The sequence below is a fragment of the Plectropomus leopardus genome, chromosome 12 (genome assembly GCF_008729295.1).
Source record: "Plectropomus leopardus isolate mb chromosome 12, YSFRI_Pleo_2.0, whole genome shotgun sequence".
Taxonomy (NCBI): domain Eukaryota; kingdom Metazoa; phylum Chordata; class Actinopteri; order Perciformes; family Serranidae; genus Plectropomus; species Plectropomus leopardus.
In genome coordinates this window covers 8,992,111-9,016,186 of record NC_056474.1, presented here as the reverse complement: position 1 = coordinate 9,016,186, position 24,076 = coordinate 8,992,111, and the positions used below count along the sequence as shown (strand labels likewise).

General features: G+C 38.4%; 3 protein-coding genes across 3 annotated transcripts; 1 reads left to right on the top strand and 2 right to left on the bottom strand.

Annotated features, from left to right (window-relative positions):
• Window positions 1-494: 494 nt before the first annotated feature.
• Window positions 495-7,453, bottom strand: mcoln3a (mucolipin TRP cation channel 3a). Its single transcript, XM_042497802.1, has 13 exons — window positions 6,719-7,453; window positions 5,918-6,143; window positions 5,655-5,822; window positions 5,418-5,571; window positions 4,567-4,648; window positions 4,395-4,491; window positions 4,187-4,286; window positions 3,665-3,777; window positions 2,782-2,931; window positions 2,533-2,634; window positions 2,306-2,428; window positions 1,975-2,181; window positions 495-1,292 (listed from the first exon to the last, which is right to left on the bottom strand). Exons 2-13 carry the CDS (start codon window positions 6,137-6,139, stop codon window positions 1,155-1,157), a joined length of 1,656 nt encoding a protein of 551 aa, XP_042353736.1. The 5' UTR covers window positions 6,140-6,143; window positions 6,719-7,453; the 3' UTR covers window positions 495-1,154.
• Window positions 7,454-7,965: 512 nt separating this feature from the next.
• Window positions 7,966-12,928, bottom strand: bcl10 (BCL10 immune signaling adaptor). The gene is made up of 3 exons (XM_042497743.1): window positions 12,534-12,928; window positions 10,563-10,851; window positions 7,966-10,468 (listed from the first exon to the last, which is right to left on the bottom strand). The coding sequence occupies exons 1-3, from the start codon at window positions 12,582-12,584 to the stop codon at window positions 10,062-10,064; spliced, it is 747 nt and encodes a 248-aa protein (XP_042353677.1). The 5' UTR covers window positions 12,585-12,928; the 3' UTR covers window positions 7,966-10,061.
• A 5,655-nt stretch (window positions 12,929-18,583) lies between these two features.
• On the top strand, window positions 18,584-21,613 carry LOC121951421 (CCN family member 1-like). The gene is made up of 5 exons (XM_042497741.1): window positions 18,584-18,820; window positions 18,905-19,118; window positions 19,211-19,549; window positions 19,672-19,877; window positions 20,642-21,613. Exons 1-5 carry the CDS (start codon window positions 18,782-18,784, stop codon window positions 20,921-20,923), a joined length of 1,080 nt encoding a protein of 359 aa, XP_042353675.1. The 5' UTR covers window positions 18,584-18,781; the 3' UTR covers window positions 20,924-21,613.
• Window positions 21,614-24,076: the final 2,463 nt, after the last annotated feature.

The following is a 24,076-nucleotide window of genomic DNA, read 5'->3' as shown; positions in this document are numbered from 1 at the left end:
TATAGTTTCCATAAGTAGACCACATTACCACTGTTTACACTCATTTAAAAATACTTTTTATAAGTACTCTAAAAAAACGCAGATATTGCAAATTAGTGTAATTATCAGGTTGTACTTAATGACATCTATTTTGAACTTCATACTTTAGGTTAAGCAAAAAAGTAAAAGCATACTTGTGATAACTTTGATATACTTAAATTATATTTCTAATACACAAATGAATACGTCTTTCTGACCAGGATTTACTGGCATCTTAAATTACATTTTTTCACTGTTTAAAATATAACTATTTATTAACAATTATTTTAGCCTTTCAGGTAGTAAAATAAATGCCCCATACATCCACTGTAGAGACTTTTGATACACTGTGAAAGACATTTTTTTCATAATTGTCAGTGAAAATGTTATCTTAAAAAAAAAAAGTGTGTTGAATTGGAATTAAAAAACTTAGAGTAAGAACTGGATTTAACTGGCATTAATTTCATTTGGTCAGAGCCACAAAAAAACACAGAAGCAGTGGAAAGAAATACACAAAGTACAGCCACAAAAACAATTCATTTAGTTCACATAACAATATATTACACGCCGAAAATATGCAGAGAAAATATTTTATAACAAATATAATATTACAAATTATTTAAAAAAAAACAAACAAACACAAACAACTGACTTTCCCATAGTTTTTATAGTAGCCTGTACAGTTGATTTTTAAATCAGTAAATCTATACTTTTTTAAAAATTCTTTAATTAAGAAATATATTAAAGTACTTGTAAAAAGACATATTTAACCTACAGTTATGCTGTTATTGTGGGGTCAGGAGGAAATTCCTCTTCAGGTCACAAAAGAAAATGTTGAATGCATCACTGAACTGAGGAGGAATTTGTTGTGAGTGCACATTCATATTGAAATCACACTGGTGACAACATACGTAACTAACTGATCCTTTGAACATTTAACTTCAGTAGTGTTCACAAATACAAGTTTTAAAAAACAAAAACAAAGTAAAGTCAAATGAATTCTACTTAAAAAAGAAAATATTGTGGCATTGTCATCATGCATCAGTACCATTAAATTCTCCATGCAGACAGTCTGGACTCTTTGCAGCCTTAATCAGTCTCGTGATAGACCAACTCTTTGCCCGCATTTTGCAAAGTTAAAAGCAGCAGCATGAAGAGAGGCAGCAGGACGCTGGTTCTTCATCAGTCTGGTATCTTCCAGACTCAGGCTGGTCCCTGCACTCTGCTATGAAGGCATGAAGCTGGGACACTGGCATCTTGTCCTGCTGGTGATGCTGGAAAAGAACCATGTTATAGTTTTAGGGAAATATATGGTGGCCCAGAGGGTCGAAACAGAACAACATTTCACAAAACAAAAGAATATTTCCCAAAACACTACAGCGTTTCCCAAAAATGTTTTGTTTTCTGAAATGTGGTGTTTGGGGAAATGTTTTGTTTTCTTAAAAGGTTGTTGCATTTTGACCATCAGGGCCTCCATAATATTTAAATTAGGGGCTGACCAATATTGGTTTTTCAGGGCCAATACCAATAGCTAATATTAGTAGTTAATGAGACCAGTAACCAATATTTGGAACCGATACGCATTTACAATAAAAATGAAAATCTTTCATTCAATATTTAGAACTTGTAATATAACAAACTCCAACACAAAACTTTGTTTAAATGCCTTTAACAAATGTTTAATCAAAACTGAAACTTTTAACATCATATACACCATCAAGTGAAACTTTAAATAAAAAATTAATACATAAAAGAAGCTCCCTTAGATTTTACAAAGTAAAAGCTCCTTTCATGCTGACACTGTCTTTGCGCTTATAATCAATTAATTTCATCAGCGAACATTAAAATAAAATATGCCCTAATTCAAATGCAAACATAAACGAAGAAAACTAAGATCTACAGCAATATTAAAGAACATTTCTCAGTATGTTGAAAATACAGCAGATGCAGACTGACCTTAATGGTCTCGTAGGTGTCAGTGATGAGAGCGATGAACAGGCTGAGCACCATGTAGATGAAGAGGGAGATGAAGGAGTAAAGGTAAAGTCTGCTGAAGAGCCACACCATGTAGCCCCCATGTCTCATCTTCAGGAAGGTGGCGTACATGTCATCTCCGTTGAGAAGGGAGAAGAGGCACTCTGTCACCTTGTCAAGCGTTCGAAACTGGAGGAAAAAATGTTTATAATATTTCTGTGTCACCATAGCAAAGCTCCCTAATGTGTCTGGTGATTTATTAGGCCACAGTGACACTTGAAACTAGATTAATTATGATAATTAACTGTCATACTTTGTCATGGTAAGGCCCAAGGACGATCCAGCCACAGAAACAGTACCCAAGGTAGATCATGGCCGCACAGCAGCAGAATCGAATCACATTTGGGAATGCCGCCCTTAGTGTTAAGATTAATATCTAGAAAGGATGAAAGGTTTTTTCATCTCTCTGAATATGCAGTTGCTACTTTAAACAGGTTGGCTGATGCATTGTGCAAAAACAAAAAGCATGAAAATTCTTACATTGTATTTCCTGAAGAAACCAAGGTAACGCATCACACCGACCCAGACGAGCATTGTGGCTGTTCCCAGCAAGATACTGCAGACGTCATAGTTTGTCAGGTACTACAAGAAAAAAAAATACTAAAAGATAAACTAGATATCAAGTAAGTACAAGTTAAGGGTGCATAATCTTAATCTATTCCCTTTGCCCTGCTGACAGTGAATAAATAATTAAAAACACAGCCCTAAAAGTTCAATTAAAAAAACAACCTTTGTTTGTATTCCAATTTTCAGCGCTGACCCAGCGATGGTCAGTGTGTCGCTCACAATGATGAGGATATACCAGCCGTTCACAAACTCCATGCGGTCTGACCAAGACACCATTTTATTGTAGTAGGCATGGAAGAATATGTTGAACTCCTGCATGAGAGAAAATGTAGATATTGTAAAACAAATACACAATACAGTAAACAATATCCTACAGCTACAGGCCTGTCATAAATGATATACTGAGAAAGCCTACTGGTCACAGGCCCAAGGGTCCAAAGTTTTGAGTGCACTCTTTTAAGCCTCCGTGGCCTAACAGAACTTTTGGATACACTCAAATGGATGGTAAACAACAGAAGATTTGCATATAGAAAGTATTTTGTTTATGATATTTTATTACAGACATTTTTAACAATTGCAGAATAGTAAATATAACCAATATCTTGTGTATTTTGTACAAAAATATTCTGATCCAAGGACGACTGCGGATGGCTCAGTGCAACCAATTAATCGTTCTCATGTTTTGTGATAGTGGGCCAGATATTGAGCCTTTCAACTGCAGACCAGAGTTTACGGCACATGTGTTGTACCCTAATGATATGTGGCACTATGACTCAGTGATTTCTCCTCTTTTTAACCTCCTTGATACCTGCCAGGACAAGACTCATAATGACTACAAAGAAATGTAAAGGAACTGTCTGACTACAAAGAAATGCAAAGGAACTCCAAACGAACACAAAACAAGCACAAGGAGATTAAATCAGTCATTTATTACAGACTGAATGGCCTCCTGGTTTAACTGTTATGGTAAATAAATGCACCAGAATTCTGCACACTCATCAGTGAATGATGGTAATGATTTACTCGTTTTCTCCTAGAAACTTACAAACTGGAGTTGGATGCCATTGATGACGGATCGCATGCAGAGGATGAGGGAGGTGAAGCAGGCGAGGATGACCACAGAGTCAAATGACAGGAGGAGGTAATCGTTCTTACCAGCTACAAACCAGAGACACAGATTTCCAGTGAGTAGTTATATGAAGAGACTTTTTTTGTTGTTGTTGCTGCTCCTAGATCAAGGGCTGCAGAATAATGCCCCCGTCTGACATTTGAAGCTATAACCAGTAAGAGTATTTTTGTTTGGTTGGGTCTTCACACTTTGAAACCTGAGAAAATTGGCCCGATTTATTTCAATCACATGGGTGGAAGTCAATGACCAATTAAGAGGAAATAACACAAAAATTAACAAGACATAAGCAAAAAGTACAAGAAAATTACCCGATTTTTTGAAAACAAACAAACAAACAAACAAACAGAAAAAAAATAAAACATGAACAAGAAAGTGATGTCAATCCAGGTTTCGAAGGGTTAATATGTCAATGGTTGAGATGAAACTGGAAAAACTTACAAGTGCCTTCAACATTCCAGTCTCTGCATTCATAAATTCTTACATCATTTATAACATCGAGCTTTATCTTTCCACTGTGTGCACGATTGTCAAACATGATCTGTAAAAAAAAAAAAAAAAAAAAAGATTCAGTTCAATGAGTGGCAAGTTTGAGAGAAACTGTATGACCTCGTACACCTCAGATGAGTTTTCAGACATTGTCACCAACCATTATATGAAAGTCGTAACAGTCTGGTAGCTCGTGGTGCCGCACAGTCTGCAGATTGATTGTTTTCAGAGTAAGGTAGATGTTCACAGATAGCAGCCTGCACACACAAACATAAATTAGCATGCAGCGCTCTCATCACCTGGAATGAAAGTAGCACTCTTAGTTTAGTCACCTTTTGAAATCTAAAGAGAAGTTGAGGTGCATGGCCGAACCGCTGTGGTCAAACGATTGCACGGGATATATGGAAATACAGTCTGTGAGGAGGAAATACAGGCAGTTAGATTTAATTTACTAGTTCAGTAGAGGAGTTACTTACACGCTTCCTCTTTTTGTGGAGTCACAAGAAAATCCGCAGTGATTATTTTTTCCAACCATGCCATGAGTCAGCTTCCATAAATACACTAAACAATATGGATACAACTCACGCTATTAGACATAAATACACAAGTTCCACAGCAACAACTGCATTTGGTGATTTAAAGGTCCCATATTGTAAAAATCTAATTTCCATATCTTTTTTTTCCTGTGAAGCAGTTATAGGTGCTTTAAATATTGTGAAAGTATTAAAGCACTTAAATCCCACAGAAATGCACAAAGTCCATATTTAGAAACTGTGCCTTTAAACAAGCCGCCAGGACTTCTATAAAGTTGTGATATCACAAGTTCACTGTATAAAAGTAAAAACTGATGCTACAGTGCCGGTACAGTCATTTCATCAATGCAATGATGGTGCAAAGACTAGACAGAGGACGCAAATGTGGAAGATCCGCAAACACTGACCAATCAGAGCAGACAGGGCTTTTTCGGGAGTCAGGCTAAAAGAGACAGGTGCTAAACAAAGCGTTTTAGATAAAGGGTAAATATAGGCGAATTAATGAAGACGGTATGAGAAAAATAACAGATTTTTTTAAAGGTTAAAGCATGTAAACATATTCTCGTAGAAAACCCAAAACACAAGTGTGAACCTGAAAATGAGTATAATATGGGACCTTAAAATATATATTTATAAAAGTTATTTTTTACCTTTATCAATATGTGGATCAATGTCAAAGGTCTCATTTCCAGGATAGATGCTGCTATTTCTGTAAAACTCTTGACAAACAGACAGAGGAGTGTACTCGCCATCAACACTCTCGTATGCAAGATTACCTACTGTCAGGTTTTGGAGATTGATGTACTGAAGAAAAAGAAAAGAAATTAGATTTTTTCCTTATGTGAAATCCCCATGTGATATAATTGTAATCTTAAATTTTTCAGTACCCTGTTTATGATGTAGTAGATGTGATCATACACGTCTGCCTTTGTGTAGAGTGCGTAGCTTCCCATCTTGTGATCCTTGTATCCTTTTAGAAACAGATGTCTGAATGTCATCAGATTTTCATCTTTGAAGGTGACCATCATTTCGTTGCTCAGGCCGAAAGAGACTAACTAAAGCAGAGAAGGGGAAGAAACAAACTTATAATGCAGAAAGACATCCACTCTCTGTGCACATCCATGACAAGAAAACAAAGAATTCTGTTTACCTGGACTGTGATTATTGCAATTTTTAATATTTGCAACATCAGTTTCCACGGTTTGCGACCCCTGGCTCTGTATTTCTCACATGGGTTCATGAAGAAGTACTTGAGCCTCCGTCTGAAGTCCTCCACCACCTTTGAGTCCAGGGTGTGAGCGCTCCATCTGCAGTGACCGTTCAGCCTCCTCTCCTCTGACCTCGAGGCACACAGCGGCTCAGAGTCCTCCATTACACTCAAGTACAGAATAGAAATTAACTATGTTATTAAAGTTTTTGGCGAGGTTTTTCTACATATAGGTCATAAATGTGTTTATTAGGTAAGGGTTCAACCATTCCAGTCATTCTGATGTTTATCAAACTGGTTCTCCAACATTAGCTGGTTGCTGTCACTCTCAACTCTCTTAAAAATCACCGTCTCGAGCTCTAAAATACACTACAACACTCACAAAAAACGTTTTTAGGAATTATTTAGCCATATTTAGCTCAAGCACAACTTATTTTAGCAGACTTGCATGCAACAACAACCATGCAACAGACAGCAAATGCATACTTCAGCTACTATATTCATGACCATTTTTAACATATACGACTAAATCAAAAAATCTTTGCAATGAATCACAACGGAAAAACAAAAATGGATTCAAGTTAAAGAACCTTACATCGTAGATATCATTGTAGTGTACCAATATAATATCTTTACAACCTTTTGCACGAATAATTAATTATCTCAGAGAGTGAAAACACCAAATGTTGAGGAAAAACACAATGTTTATATATATAAATTTAAAAATAATAATAAATGAATTACCTGCTGTGTACCAGCGAGCCACAGAGTGACTGGTCTAGTCGGGGCTTCTCTGCTGTCTGTGAAGATCAGACGGTGCAGTCACCACACCAACCGTCACCACAATGACTGTCACTCGTCTGTGTCATTTTAAGCTTTTCCAGTTTTTCCAAAACAGTTACAGAATCTATGCACACATGAAAACAGATACAGTTTGTTCACTTCCGCAATGCAGTCATACTTTATTGTCCCACTTACTATATTGCCGACAATATGACTAGAAAGCAAATCGGCCAAAGGTGGAAAGATTTCTTGGTGTTACCTTAATAATATGTTCTGTCTCAGATCATAATGATATGTTCTCTCTAACAGTCAGGGTGTCTACAGATATCAGACACTTGACACAATGATCATTTTAGGACTTTTTTAAGGTAATTTTTCCAAATTTAATTTTAGGGCAAATCATCTTTTTTTTTTTCAAGCATTACAGGTTAGTATGAAGTAATGCATACAGTATGTAGTCTCATGCAGAGGTAGGTTTTATGTAGAAATATGGTTGTTAGAGGGAGTTAGAATAATCTATATTTTGCCAAATGGCAAGCGCAAATTTAAAGTATAAAGACAATTTTAGGATCAGTGGTAGGCTTAAAAATTTGTAATATCAGGAAGGTGGACTTTCACGAGAAAGAGCTCAACACATTTTGACAACAATAAATTAAAAGACAGTAAAATGAAATTACATAAAGTGTTTGACCTTACAAATTCAAATTCAAAACTATTTAATGACTTTTAAGGACTAACATTTATAAAATTGAATTCATGAAATGTTTAGACTTTTTAAGGACCTGCAGACACCTTACCACCAGATCATTAGCCAAAAGTGGAAAAAAAGGGAAACATGAACCGGCATCAAGGACACTTTTGCTCAAATGTTGTGTGGCGGAGACGAGGAAAGAACAGAACTGGAAAACATTTGACCTCTATTGGCGATTTTGTGTTGAGAAAATTTTGTGTTTTTCACTCTGCATGCGTAATTCAACATTTTCGTGTAAAATACACAAAGCCTTGAATGCACTGCTTTGTACCAGTTTCAGCCTTGCTGCAAAATCTTGGTTTAATAGCCAATTTTTGTTGAATTTGCAAATTCTTCATGTCTTCCAGTTTTGCTAGAGACATCTGGTAATTTATTATTATTATTTTTGAAATAGATGGTACCGGTTTATAAGATTTTACAATGCAATGTCAGCAAAAAATGATTCATGAAATCCCACTTTCTTTTAAAATATTAATTTAAACATTTTATTGGGCAGTAATTTTAGATTAACCCTTTGTTTTTCTAAACCACCACACAGTCACCAATGACAAAAGGAGACATGTTGAAATTATACATAAAACCTTTAGTTTGCAATCGATTACTGAATATGTCCAAAGAATTAAGGAATAAGCGGGACATACTTTGTTATTTCGCAAAATGTTTTGTGATTCAAGACTTATGTAGTGACAAAAATGTAAAGCAACTTCTATTATGTCTTAATGCTGAGTCGAAACAGAGTTAACTGGAAATTCTCCACACCGCTCTGATCAAAGGCAGCGTCTAATGAAACCGACTGGCTCATCACTCACATAATACTCAAGCAGTCATTCCAGTGTATAAAATCTTCTCAGTGCACCTAAACTGTGGCTTCTGTGTTTTCACACTAAACAGGAAATCACACCTTTGGTAAAAGAAGAGGAGGGGGGAAAGTTAACAAGGGGTGAGTCAGATTTTCTGAGTTTATCATAGAAATTCAACCCCAATACTTCTGTGGGTGAGTAAGGAAATAGATACAGAGTGCTTACCTATTTATTGATAACACAGTTTCAGAATTTAAATCATAATTTTGCCAATTTAAACTGTATTTTATCTATGTTAAGTGGTTGTACTAGTGCTTATATTCAAATAAAGTTTAACATTTGACAATTGTGGCTTATGTTGTTTAATTAAAAAGGGGGGTTGTGTAGAAATATGTATATATTCTTTAAATTATGGTATTATTTTAGCCTTATATCAAAACCAATGTAACACATTGGGACCAGTGTAAAAAAATGTCCAAACAACACTCCAAACCAACATTCTCCTTTCCGACTCAAAAACATTTGGATGCTTGATCAGTGGCCCTCCATGTTAAACTATGATGCTCTTGGTACCCTTCCAGCATCAGTTTTAGAGTTCAGGGATGGTGTTTCAATTTTAATTCATTGCATGTATTGTGGCTTTTCAAAATAAACTCCAGTTTTCACAGGAAATGTACAGTCTCCGCTGCTTAAAACCCTACAGTCTCTTCTCAGAATAAACTTGGTACACGGGTTTTTAGGTTTACTTGCTTAGGTTTAGGCAACAAAGGCACATGCTTATGTTTAAAATATATGACTATGTTTGGCTTAAAATAAGTACATTTGGTAAAAACCTACAATGTAACATCACATACATCACTAGAAGTGTTTTTGGGAGTATCTGTACTTTACTTGAGTTTTTATATTTCTGTCAATTTTAACTGCATTTCCTAAATAACATTTATACTTTTACTACAATATATATTTCCCCTAAACATCTAAGTTACTACAAAACAGGGAAGAAAGGGAGGAAGGAAGAAGGGAGCGGACATATGAATAAAGGAATGGGAGGGAAGGAAACACTGGATTTGGTCTTTAAAACCTTTAAAAAAAAAAAAAAAAAATTCCGAGATAAATGTAGGCAATTAAAATTCACACCAATTTTACAAATAAATAGCCAAAACTGAAGAAAAAAAATATAGATGAATATTTCCTAAATATTTATTGCTACATAAAATATGACTTTTTGGTAACATAAATGTAAGAGGCATTCAGTGAGGGTTTTTTTTCAATTTTTATTTTGAAATTATCAATTATTTTGAGATTTTAAATAGCAAAGTCAGAAAGACAACATTTTATTAAATCCTATTTTCCATGTCTGAGCATTTTTAAGACTTTTAAAAGATTGGTTTAAGACATCCTGACACCAATTAATTTTTTTGATGAATAAATTCAATGCCTTTTAGGACTTTTCAAGGATCCGCGTTGCACTGGTGTCTGACACCAAGGGCCACTGACCAAGTGTCTGTATTTGGCGATCTGTGAGTTGATGAGACCAGGTTGGCCTGAGTGATAAATTCTTCCTCTTTTCTATCATAAAAAGCTGATAAAAAAAATAGTGGTAAAACAGTGGAATATCCCATGAACAGCAATTTCTGCCTGATCAAAGACAAGTGCAACCCCAGAAAGAGCACGAGACAACAATGAGGGTTTGTTTGAGCATTCTGATGCTTGGTCCCTTAAACTGTATGATTTGTCCTCTTGAGATTTCAAATTAAAAGATGCTCCTATGTGACGTTGGAGTGAGAGAGCGTGACCGCAGGGGCTGGAAGTTTGGGTCCCCTCCGCCACTGGTGCACCCTGGCGCTGCAGCATCTATGTTGGAGGGGGATTCGACCATAACCTCGTCAGGCAGCGGAGGAGCGCCTGGGTCTCCGGGCCTCGGGAGGCTGGAGGAGGTTGTGGAGGAGGCGATGCCGATGCTAGTGCCTGCCACAGAGGGCAAGTCTCCACATTTCTGTAATGACGGCAGATTGAGCGAGCCTGCTATGTCTGACGTGGAGGGGCTTCGCTCTCCGTCTGGGTGGAAGAGCAGGGTGGAGTTGCTTGAAAACGTTGTGGGGAAGTCGCTGGTCGTGCTCGGAGTGTTGAGGCTGCTGTCAGAGGAGGAACTTGAAGCCGCTGCAGATAAAGAAAGTGGACAGAAGAGCTGAATTAAAGCACCAAGAACAAATACTAAAATTAAAATACACAACAGATTTCTTTGACTGTTAACCTCTGAGAGCCTCGATCTTCTCGTTTTTGACCTTTTGCACCTCATCTGTGATTTTGGTGATGATGAAATTCTGTGTGCGCAACTCTCTTATGGAGTCAATCAAGGAATCCAGGCCCCGGGGGTTCTCAGCCAGTATGTCCAATAACGTGGCCGTCCTCTTGGTCTGTGTGGTCCTGCAGCCAATGTCTTCTGCGTCGTCTCGTGTCAGGATCCTGCGAGAGCGCAGGTAGTCGAGGTGGCGTTCTGCTCTGATCTTGTCGCAGAGGTAGTGCCGCAGTCTGGTCAGCACCTGGTCATCCACAGCAGCATGAAGGAGAGACGACAGGAGAACAAAGTGAGCTGCAGAACAGGAGGGGGACCTGAATGCACAGAGCAGGGGCCACATACTGTTTCTAGGATTTTCTGATGTGTCTAAGATTTCAGAACATTTCTAGGATTTTAGTTCATTTCTGGGATTTTAAGACATTTTTAGTATTTTAGGACATTTAGGGATTTTAGAATGTTTCTTGGACTTTTGGGCATTTCTTGGATTTTCGGACATTTCTAGGATTATAGGACATTTTTAGGATTTTAGTACATTTCTTGAATTTTAGGAAATTTTTCAGATTTCGGGATGTCTCTTAGATTTTAGGTCATTCCTCAGAATAAAGAAAGTTTCTAGGATTTAGGACTGATTTTAGGATGTTTATAGGATTTCAGGACATTTCTCGGATTTAAGGCCATAGGGAGCTTAGCAAGGACCTCTGTCAGGGGGCGTGGGGATCCTGCCCTGGCACTTTATTGATAAACAAGCTCTGTTTTGATGCTGTTTTTTTAACTCTCACAGTGAAAGTGAAGTTTAGTTTTACTGGCAGAGAGTCGGGGTAAGGCCAAGAACCTGCAGGAATTCAGTCAAACAGGAACTACAGGAGGTTATAATCATAAAAAGTCTGTTGCAGGTGGTCTAAAATCACTTCCCCAAGGGACTTCATTATTTATGAGGGGAGGGTAGTGCAAAACAGAGGAAACTCTTCAAATAATTTTTTAAGAGCTACTGAGGGAGTTAGGTTTTGCTCTTTGTTATCATGAATAAACTGGAAACAGCTGTCAACCTTTTTCAACTCTCTTAGCGCTGAGATGCTAACCATCCTATTAGTAGTTTCCCTGTTGTCCCCAATTTATGACCTCAAAGCACATGAACACAACACAGTCGGAAGAACAACCTCTCAACTCGGAAACATGATATAAACGCAGCATCGCTTTCCCCATCAGAGCGGGCGGGACTTAAATGCGCTCTGTGTCTATTGGTCCAAAAGACATCAATCAAAGAGTAGCCTGTACTGATTCCAAGACATAAAACATGTTTGTCTGGCTCTTGACAACAGATGAGTGAGCAAACAAAAACAAGTGTCTACATTACCCTCACAACCACAAAACCTGCAAATGGGTTTAAAAACACGTTTCCTTAAAAATAAAAATAAAAAATCACACCATATATTATAGAGAGAAACTGTAAAATATGGTTATTTATGGTGGTGGGAGGGGCATGCATTTCCCCCAGTAACTCATGGAGAATTGGAAAAATTATTTCTAATCAGAGAGGGGTCAAACCACAGCCGCCCCTCTTCTCATATAAATAAAGCACAGTCCCTAACCTGGTCTGGGTTTGCTCTCCATGGCAGACAGTTGTCCATCTCTGTTTTAGCTTGCAGTAGTACTTTTATTAACTCACACTGACTAAACCCTGTCTTTAGGCCATTTCCAAAAAAACAAGTGCATTAAACATTGTGTCATAACATCCTCCAGAGGACTAATATGGGCACAGAGAAGGTGTGGTGCGGTATTTCCTCCTTTTAACAGGCCTTTAACGCCAAACTAGGTCAGAATAAAGCGTCTGCGGAGCGATAAATCTGTCTGCATTTTCCACATACTTTACCTTATCGGAATGACCATTTCATCGGAAGTAACATTTGGCTGAGTTATCGTACTCACGTCTTTTTTAATCTCTGCCATTTCATCTTCAGTGAGGTGAGGAACATCCATCCCTCTGACCCGCAAAGTGACAATCCAGGTGTTCCGGGTAACAAAGATAACTTATTAAAATAGCAACAATGAAAAAAAAAAACTATGAGGGTAAACAAACTACGCGTTAACAAATGTGTCTCTTCATCATTTGGCGTTAAAAGGCGGCGCATCCACTGTCCATTCAACTTTTTGTGTTTCGAGAAATCCCCGGACTTCCTGATTCTGTCCGTTTATGTCGACACGAAGAAGAGAAGTACCGTCACTTTCACACTAACAGCTGGTTTATGTGGTTAAATATCTTTTAAATAGCTTAAATCCAAAATGAAACGTCTCTTAAAAATTTGGACAAAGGTTCAATTGTCAAACTTTCCTCGTGTTCATCCGTTTTGACGGTTTTTAAGTTTTAAATCAGTGTTTCTGATACAGGTGAAGTGTTGTTCCGGCAGAGTCCACTGAGTGGCGCTGCTGTATCTCTCTCACTCACACACACACACACACACACACACATCAAACTTCCTTTTAACTCTATTTTATTTACTCATCACAGCCTCATTAATGTCATGCCTTTATTGCTGTAGTATTTTTCACTTAAATCTACCATTTATCAGCTACAGGTAGAAAATTATTACATTTTATTTCTTTCTATTTCTTTTTTTTAAAATGTCTTTTATCTTTTTAAGTTATGTGTTATCTGTTTTATTTCCTTATATTTGTGGTTTGATTTCTTTTATTGTTTATATTGGTTTTTTGTCCATTTCTTTGTATTAATTATCTTATTATTCTTATTATTTTTTATTTTTATTATTATAATTTATCCTTACTTTTTACTTTTACTGTGACCATCTCAAAACACACCTGTGCAGTAACTATGCTGTTTATCAGCATCTTCATATGCTGCAGCTGTCAGGTGGATAGATTACAGGTGCTCACTAACATAGATTTTAACAATTTTGAGAGAAATATATCTATTTAGTGCATGGAAAAACGTCTTAAATCTCAAATTTAAATCTGTGAAATGGGAGCAAAAACTAAAGTGTTGCCTTTTAAGTTGTGTTCAGCAACCTTTTTTTAAAAAAAATAATAATGTTAATTTATTTAACTTATTTTATTATTTGGTAATGAATCCACAACATTCTCAGGCAAACCGGCAGTTTAAATGTAGCTTCTCTCTTTTTACACCACAGACATTAAAGTTAAGTCGGGTAGTGCAGGGTCAGCCATAGTACAGTACCCCAGGAGTGGTTTGGGGTTGTGCAGTACCCTGCATGTGTGGGGGACTTGAGCCTGTAACCCTGCAGTCACCAAGCTAAATGCCCATGGACTGAGCTACTGCCTGCCGAATAGCGTCATTACAAGAGAACACAGAATAAGGTGGACCCAAAAAAATGCATTAAAATGGCACAGTGAACTGCAGTGGATGAGAAAACAACACTCCAGTAAACATGAAATAAATCACAAAATGGCAAAACAAGATTTCCAGTTCCCTCTAATCATGAAATGACATCAACTGTTTGAGGACGGAGCTCCCTGAGGAGACTGTGGTCAGGCTTGTTTTGTCATGTCCCGCAATGCAGCTGGAAAACACCAAGCATTTAGCTTACTGTAAATCAGGCCACGACCTTCTGTTGCTTGCTCAAAGAGTTTTTCGTCTAATGATAATGATTTGAAATCGAGGGGAAATACGAGCTCCGACAACTACGTGGCTGCTGTTGCATCCCAGCAATTTCTGGAGGAGGTTACAGCCGAAAGATGCCCTTTAAATGTCAGGTGTTAAAAGGTCAACCTATGACTGGATCTGCCTCTTTACGCAAGTAAAAAAAAGTTAAATGGCAACAAAGCATCAGCAGAAACTGACAGTACTTGCTCACTTTTCTCTGGAAAAGCTTCCTGATGAATCACCTTGTTCCCGTTAAACAGCCGAGAGTAGTTACCTGGAATTAATTAGCTGTTAGAGATTAAAACAAAATCCATTGTTTACAAATGCGTGAGCGGCTTCTACAGTGAATGAGACGCAAAGATTAAGTCTTTTCTAGAAATGATGCAATAAACTGGATTTGCAATCATATCTTCGCCATCCTACATTCCTGTCTGCCGTATGGTGTATGACACGCTCTCACAGAACAGCCAAAACAAGCTTGTCTCAGACCTCTTGTGGTTTTGCACTGAGCAGCACTGGGAAGGTTTTTCTGCCTTTCCGTTCTCTGCTGCCAAACTTTATGCCACACAGAACTTGAAACCTACCTGTCTATTTTTCTCTTTCATGCATTTGTATTTTAGCATGCAATGACTTTTTACACTTTTCTTCTTATTTCCACCCACGCTTCTCTTAAATGTCATCCTCTAGGACCTCGTTTCAAGGTTTCTCTGCAGTATTTCGGCAAGCCTGAATAGATTTTTAATCATAGACCATCTTGTTATATCATCGCACCAGCAGTGACACCAATCTGCAATTTAAAACCATTGTGGGGGGTTGTCAGTGGCCCCTTCCCTACTTCCTCTCTACATCCAAGGCCCTTTTTTGGAACACACCAATCTTTGACCTCTGCATTCACTGTGATCTCAGCTACACACCTGTAAAGTTTTACGTCTTGCACCGTTGTCACTATATTGCATTGACAAAATCTGTCCACAGACAGAAGGACAGAACATAGTTATAAGAACCAGCTTTCAATCGTGTCCACACCACAAGAAAGCTCTTATAACTGTTTTGAGGGACTATTTAAGCTCCTATTTCAGAGAAGGTAACGCAAGAGAAAGAGTGTCGATTGGCCAAACTGTAGACAACACACAACACAAACAATAGCTTGCAATGAAAGAAAATGCAAGAAAACATGGACAAATGGACTACAGTAGAGAGCTGGATTTACTAAGCATATGCAAGGTGGAAAACACAAAGCGAGCAAGCAAAATCCCATAGGTTTTGTTTTTATGAGGGAACCAGGGCAACGCTAACTTTCTACAGAAAAACGTCCTGCCTGGAGCACTCTATACGTTCATTTCTGGCCATAAGTCAACTATTTTATTATTTCTTAATAATAAACAAACACATATGGATAGCTGAAATCAGCCAAAGACATTTTTTTCAATGTAAGAAAATTCGAATTTGAGTCCCCAAAATGTTAAACTGTTACTTTAAGTTATTGTGCTAACAGCAGCTGCAAGATGGTGGAATTTGCAGGAAGATTTTTGGGTTTAAAACCCCATTGGGAGCCTTACTAAAGTGCCCTTTAGCATGGCACCAAGTTTTAGCTGACTCACCCTGACCTCTGACTTTAAATCATTATAGTTTTATTATTTTCATCATATTTATTTATTATTTTAATTTGTGCTGTTATCATTTACCTCTTAATTTCAGTTCGAGTATTTTATCTTTTATCATTACTATTGTCATTTTATCTATTTATATATTTATTAATTTATTTATTCTGCGTTTTCTTTCTATAGGTTTTACTTACAGTAGTGTTTCCTCAGTTTCTGGTTTTAATTAGTACTCCTAATTACTAGTGCTTTACTTAATCTGGTTTTACTGTATAAAGCACTTTGTGTTACATTGACTGACTGATAATAGTTTTAATACTGTCCTTTATACAGTTTACTTTAAGACCCGTTCACACGCTGCTGTGTGGGATTGGGACATGGATGTTTTACAGGTGTAACATTGTCAGAATGGTCAGTTCACCATGAAACTGTGATCCTTTCCACATTCTCCAGCTGCTTATTATGTATTCGATATGTTCCTCTTACCTAACATGGTTCTGCAAATTCTTTATATTACAGCTTCAGAGGGAAAAGTTTCCACTCTAAACCACAGCAGTCAGCAATTTCCAGGCATCTGCGAATGCACCGAGCTCACGCTTGTTCGCTCTTCATGTGCCTGAGCTGAGGCTGATTTAAACTGGCCCTTGTAACCTCGGTTAGATAAGAGGGGAGGCCGTGCCAGTCCTCTCAGTCCTTGTTCTCACAGGTTATAATGAAAGGAGAGGCATTTTTCCCTGATAACTCGTATTGTTCTTTGATGTGGATAGAAGAGGATGCTTTTTATCCTGGCTGCTATTTCAAAGGAACCCTCAGTGTTCATCCCGAGAGGAATGTTGCTTCAGGCATTTCTCAAGTTTTTTGTTTTTTTGTCGGTGTGTTTCTCATTCAGACTGAACAACAAAGGATTCCTACGGTTCAAGCATTCCACAGGGTTCTTGTCTCTTCTTTTTTTTTTTTTTTAAACATTTAAGTCAAACAAACTCTAATCCGTCCACACCCTTATAGGTGACTGACAGGAATTGCATGTGTGATTTTAACCGCGGCGAGGTTAGAGAACACAAACACCAATCACAGACAAAGTGCAGCAGTCTAAACATTGCTTCGACCAAGATAGAAATTCAGTTGGTCAGAGAAATATGTAGCTTTTCTTCAATATTTATGTCCGAACTTGTGGCGCCCTGATGTCGAATCTCTTGTGTGGGCTGCTCTCACATGCATGAGGCTGACATTTCAGGTATCATAATCTTTTTTTGTCTGTTACGTAACCTTATTTCACCAGTAGATCTTCTTTTTCCATTATCTAACCTGATAAATTCTTATTGAAATGGCAAAAAGTTGGCATAAGGGACTGTGCTTGGGGGTGGCTGGGGTGTGACTTCATTTTCTTAAATATCCCAGTCCTCCCCAAGGCCATATGTTGTCCTTGAGCATCCTGAGCACAGACTGTATATAAAGACGGATGACACATCTCTATTTTTCCTCACTGTACAAAAATGAAGCCTAAAAATCCAGAACAAACCGGCGTCATTCAGAACCAGAGACTGTGCAATAGCAATCTGGCCAATTGCCAGCAAGCATTGATTGTGAGCACACCGACTGGCACAAACAGCTGTCAATGATGACATCAAACCCTCTTTTTATAGCATCAAATTACCAATTAAAACCTAAATTATCAAAAAAAAACCAACAAACACACACTGGAACATATGTGATGAGAACAATTTAAAATGACAGAAACCGTCTTTAGAAAAAAAAAATCGATGTGTACTTTGAGTTTATAATTTGTTTATAATTTTAATTTATAATCATCCCATTTGCTAACATGGAGGGGGCGGGGTTTATGACCTATACTGCCAGCCGCCAGGAGGCGATTGACATTATTTGGCTTCACTTTTTAGGGAGCTGTCATGTCATCCATCTTTATAAACAGTGAACATGAGTGACGGCGAGAATGCATGCCTTCACTGTAAAAACAACATATTTGGGTTTGGTTTGGGGTTTACATTTCATAGAGGGGGCGCCCCACGTACAGAGGCCATGTCCCGCAGCAGCCGTGGGTTTGACTTCCATGCTTTGTCTGCCGTATTGATTAAAGGCCAAAAAGCCCTAATAAATAATCTTTTTTTTTTTTTCAAACATGTTTCACAGTTTCTGGCCCTGATAAATAGTGTGATTTTAGAGACTTTTAAAGAAAACATGCCATTTTAAACCCACATGCAGGTTTTGAGGATCTGAAGGTATTTAAAATAAGTACAAAATATGACCATTTAATTTAAATTTCCCTCCCCTAAGCCAAATCAAACACATAACTTCCTCCCTGGTGCTTGAATAATATTTGAAGTGCCTCCTGTGTTTTGCACCACCTCCTCCCTTCTCATAAATGATGAACAGTCCCTAAAAACATTTCAGTAACAATAAATATATAACAAACAACAACTTTCACAAAGCACATAAGTATATATATTATGTGCCTTTAGGATGCATATAGAGGTATGAAGTGCATGCAGCAGCAAACAATGTAATTCATTGCTTAGGTAGAATACAATTCTGTTTCCAGTAGAGAGAATGTAATTAATTCACTTTTATTTGTAATGTTTCATTGAACAGTGATAATAGTTTACTTCATGATAGAAGAGTTGCTTCATGATTAAAGAACGGATATAAAAATGATAATTATATGGTTATAATGGAGAGAAAGCCCTAACAGAACGGACTGGGTGGTTCTTGGCTCACAGTGAGAGGACGGGAAGGTGGGGAGAGCTTCTGGGAGGACGCGTGGAGGCGCATTCCTCTCATAGTTTCGGGACACCTCTTCAGCCCGTGCATACGTCAGGTCTGCTCCGAGGGTATAAAAGGAGATGGGGACTCCAAAAGAGCAAATACTCAACAACTCACTGCCAGGTCTGGTGTTTGACGAAGAGATTTTTTTTTTTACTCTATAGCTTCAACTTCTGAAGATGTGGAAAATCTTTATTATGATCATCGGTGTGACACTGGTGAGGAAATAATCACTGTAAGCTGCCTATTTACTTTACCATTTTTGGAAGCAAATGTGATTAGACATGTGTGTTTTATCTCAGGTGTCAGCCTCATGCCCAAAGGACTGCCGGTGTCCCCCTGAACCCCCCAGATGTGCAGCAGGAGTCGATGCTGTGCTGGACGGCTGTGGATGCTGTAAAGTTTGTGCACGGCAGCTCTTTGAGGACTGCAGCAAGAACCAGCCATGTGACCACACAAAGGGGCTGGAGTGCAACTTTGGAGGGGGATATGGCTCTGCTAAGGGCATCTGTCGAGGTACGATGAGTCCTCTTTTCTTCTTATTCATGCATTGACTCATTTTTTACTCATTTTAAATCCCACTACTTTCTCTGCTTCTTTAAAAACAGCCAAATCAGATGGAAGAACATGTGAGTACAACAACAAGATTTACCAGAACGGGGAAATCTTCCGTCCAAACTGCAAACATCAGTGCACTTGCATGGACGGTGCTGTCGGATGTGTCTCCCTCTGTCCACATCAGCTCACACTGCCTAAGGTTGGTTGTGCCAAGCCCAAGCGTGTCAAGGTACAGGGACGGTGCTGCGAACAACTCGTCTGCCCTCAGGAGAGCTCTGTGGTGAAGAAACACAAGAAAAAACAGAGTAAAGACAGACTGTCTGAGGACGAGCTGACCAGCAGGAATGAGTTGGCTCCTGTATGGAGAAGAGAATCTAAATCTTTGCCTGGTGAGCAGTTTGGCTCTTTCTTGTTGTCTAAGAAGGGACTAAAATGATAAAAATGTAGGGACATGTGCATGTATTGCCTTTAAACTCCACTGAACTTTGTTTTTTAATTTCACTCTGTGCAGCTTTCAGGAGTCACCCAATGGGCCACATGTTAGTCAGAGGGGTCAAGTGTGTGTCTCACACCACAGCTTGGTCACCCTGCTCCAAATCCTGTGGCACTGGAGTGTCCACCAGAGAGACCAACAGCAACACCCAGTGCAAACTGGTGAAAGAGACTCGGATCTGTGAAGTCCGCCCATGCAACCCAACGACCTTCAACAGATTGAAGGTAAATTATAATTTTACAGTTTATTTTATTTTTTCACTTATTTTATTATTTTACTTTTCCTTTAATGTTCTAAAGTTAAAGTGATAGGTTAGTTTTTTTTTAAGTGGGGTTGTGCAGGGTGCTTATTCATAGACCATATATTACATGCAGTAAATGAGGAAGCTAAGAAATCAGAAAAAAAAGAAAAACAAATTTTACCTTACTGACTGAAAATGAAGCCAACACATTGTTGTCTTCAATGCCAGACCCCATTAAGAAAAACATTAATTTAGCCATCACTAAAGACAGGGGCTGCTGGGCTGCTGCTGCCTTGGATAGTTATTTTGTTTGTGTTTTTGTGTGACTTTGGCATTTAAAAGGGTTAGTTTACATTCACCAAAGTCACACAATAACACAAACTAGCTAACTGATTAAAGCCGCTGTAGACCAGCAGCTCACATGATCAGGGAGCTAAAATGATTGTTTTTGTCAATGGAGTCTGGTGGCTTTGACAAAAGCAAAAATGGGGAGCTGAAGCAGTTAACAGCTTCCCTGTAAGAACAGGCTGTCTGATCCATCCACAGCAGTAGACTGCTTAGTGTTGAACTCCATCCTGCCTCTCCAAACTTAGAGTGTGACGACTGACATCTACAAACTATCCCTTTAAGCATTATACAATTTGATTATTTCATTATATGACGGTCTGTAATCTTTGCATTATGTGTTTTAGATCTCAGTCATAATTGGTATTTAATTTTTTTCTTTTCATGTCTTCCCTCTTACAGAAAGGTCAGAGATGTAACCACATTGAAAAAGCCGGCCGTCCAGTCAAACTGACCTTCTCAGGCTGCCGTAGCCTGAAAAAGTTCCAGCCAAAATACTGTGGGTCCTGCTCAGACGGCCGATGCTGCAGGCCTCACCAAACCCACACTTTACCCGTCAGCTTCCGATGCAAAAATGGAGACATCATCAGCAGGATGGTGATGATGATTGAATCTTGCAAATGTAACTTTAACTGCAGCAGTGAAAAGACACCTGCTGGCTACGGGCTTTATAATGACATCTGAAAATGTCAAGTTGAAAGCAGACATCTGAAGGATGAATTTCTTGAACTGTATAGTTCATGATTTTGCTTCATAACACTGGAGCCTTATGGTTTGCTTCATTCTGAAGCAGTTTTTTTTTACATTGCAAAACCATTTATTTTTCTAATTAAAAACTTGTCATCCTTTTTTTTTAAGACATACTCAACGCAAATTTGCTTTTCCAAGAATAGCGAAAGAATGACTCTGCTTTACTCTGCCTCTGATGGGTGCACCCTGACACTCTTACCTGAACCAGTTCTACTCTTTTTGCCTTACCCAAACCAATTCGACCGACAAAAACCACACGAGGAGAGTAGGGCGAGTCATGCCTTTAGTATATTGCCAGGAAATGCAAATTCGCATATTTAAGCCTCCTTTGACGAGACATGTCACATGACAACATGGAAATGACGTAAAAACTATGGCAGCTACAGAATTTGTCATTACTCATATGTCGCCATGTTTTTGTTGATTTACTGCATATTTTATTTATAAGGATTAATGCTTAATACTTCACTAAGTGTATTGTTTGATCTAATCATGTTATATTGTAAAATAATATTGATTTGACATCCTCTACACCAGTGATATTCAATTTAATGCCCAGGGTGCTGGGTGGCCCACTTGACATTTACTAATTCACAGTAAAAATAAATTGATCTGCACCGGGAATGATTTTTGTACGTTAAATTTAAATAAGATGCCAGAGAACATGAAGAGGATCAAAAATCAAAAAAAAAAATTTTAAGCGCGAGGGAATTACAGAGATCCAGGCTAAGCCTCGAAAGTCCTCAAATTCAGTCTCACTTTCAGACTCAGTGCAGACTAATTCGGGACAGTGTTTGAGAACTGCTTCAGCAGAGACTGACAGTGTTTTGTGTCAGCCATTGCATCTCACCGGTAAAGGCATTAAATTAGCACATCCACCCATTTGTCAGAGCCAATAAATACCTGTGACTAGTCATTTAAATCGGGAGTGAATGGCGATTCCCATTGCATACTAAAGCCAGGTATTAGCGGATGTTGGTGGGTTTTTGTGCAGTGGTGAAGGAGCTTAACAAACATCCTTGCATATACCTGACCTGCAACTAAATTTGCCCAATTTATCTGGGCCCTGGCTGTCTGACATGATGTAAAAGTGGCCTGCGGGAAAAGTAAGTGGACTACCTGTGCTCTACACTCACATGCCTATCTGAATATTTAAATATAACTGAAGGCTGCAAATATACTGTACTGTGTGCAAGTTGGCTAATGAGCAGAAAAGAATGTCATTTTTATATCTTAATTTCTTCATCAATAAACACCTAAAACTGCATTTTCCCAAATTATTCACTTTATTTATATTGGATTCTCTCTTTTGCCTTTTTAAAGATGTTACAGATAGACAGAAAAGGTGGGAGAGAGCTGGGGGATGATACACAACAAAGCGCCGTGAATTCAAATCAAACCTGGGCCGCTGTGAGGGGCTCAGCTTATATGAGCGCACATTTACCAGTTGAACTAAAGGTTTTCTTAGGAAAAAGGGGGTAAAATGCTGCATACAATAGTTTAAAAAAAGGAAATTCTCGGGGGGAGTCTGTTGTAACAATTTTGAGTAGGAAATGAGCTCTACTGTTTCATCTGGCTGACCCACTTCTCAGACGACCCACATGCCACCGAACAGCTCAGGGAACGAGCGTAATGTAAACCTCCGAGTGGTTCCCCTGCTGTTGGACAGATGCTGGGCACAGGCTGCAGGATTTTGTTTTGTGAAAGAGTTAAAGGGTAACAAAGAGTAATCTAAACTTTCCACAGAGATATATGACATCTCTCATGTACAGCCCTGAGCTTTGAAATGTGTTGGATATAATTTCACTCCTTTCCCTCGATGTTAAGTTGCTCAGTGTAATCTGAAGTATGACTTTGTGTGAATGCAAATATGCACTTATTCTCCATCCAAAAAAAGTTTCTACATGTATTAGACGACTGTATGCGACTTTCAGATACTTTTTAATATGTACACAAGTTAATGTTTTAATAATTAGCTCAAAAGTCCAAAATGTGTAAAATAAAGAAAAAAGAAAAAGAAAAATGGGTCATTTGAGTGTAATGATCACATAAACTCAGGGTGTGTCCCCCATCACGGCGCTGAATTGTGACCCCAAACAAAGAGGTCACATGTAAGCTTACTCCCAAAGCAAATTCCCAAACTGTGATCAACAGAATTACGTAATCAGGCGAGACCAAGAGAGCGAGAGTAAAGGAAAAACAGGAGTACTGACGCACGCAGAGATGAAATGCTTCCATCCCCTGACGGAGAACACAACAATAGAGCTTTGTCTGTGAGAACCTGAGAGGAGAGCTGCTCACTCGGGGGAATACGTCCACTGCAAGAACACATCAGATTCAGGTCTGCTGGTTTATTACCATAGATACAGTGTGCGACCACAACAGCAGAACAAGTAGGACAAACATGGTTCAGTGTTGAAGGTCAGTCGTGCTGCAGCAGATACCTGCGTTCTTGCATGTGCGTCTACGCCTCAGTTTTACAAAAACTTCAAAAGCATGAGTGTAAAGCAGCAACAGTTTAAAGTGGTTTGGAAATATCCCAGTGTTGCATGTATCACAGTAATTATTTTTGCAGCCCTAAAGGCACGAGCTTCAAAACTGACAGCTAAACAGCAAGATTTGCATCATTCATCTCAGGCCAGCTGAGAATCTGAACTTATTCAGAATATGTGGCAGGTTTTCTGCACAGAAACAGACACTAGTGTTCTCAGCATCAGCAGGATAACAGTGAAATGAGCGTCAGTGAGTATCAAGGCTCCAAATGTCACATTTTATGTGGCAGACAAAATGTTGATGTTTTGGATGGGAGCAAAGTTAAAGCATATTTCATTTTGGAAAATGTGGTTTATTCTACCACAGGCAAACTTGGTGTGTGCCAGAGGGGGGACCAAGTCATTGTTTTGCAAGTCTCAAGTCTTTGCGCTCAAGTTCCAAGTCAAAATTGGAAAGTCCCAAACCCCAAGCTTTGAATTTTGAGTGCTAAGCAAGTTTTAATGCTCTCTTCAACAAACATAATGCCATTTTAACAACGCATTTTCCAAAATAAATCTGTCTAATATAAAACCATGACATTAGTTCATTTAAATG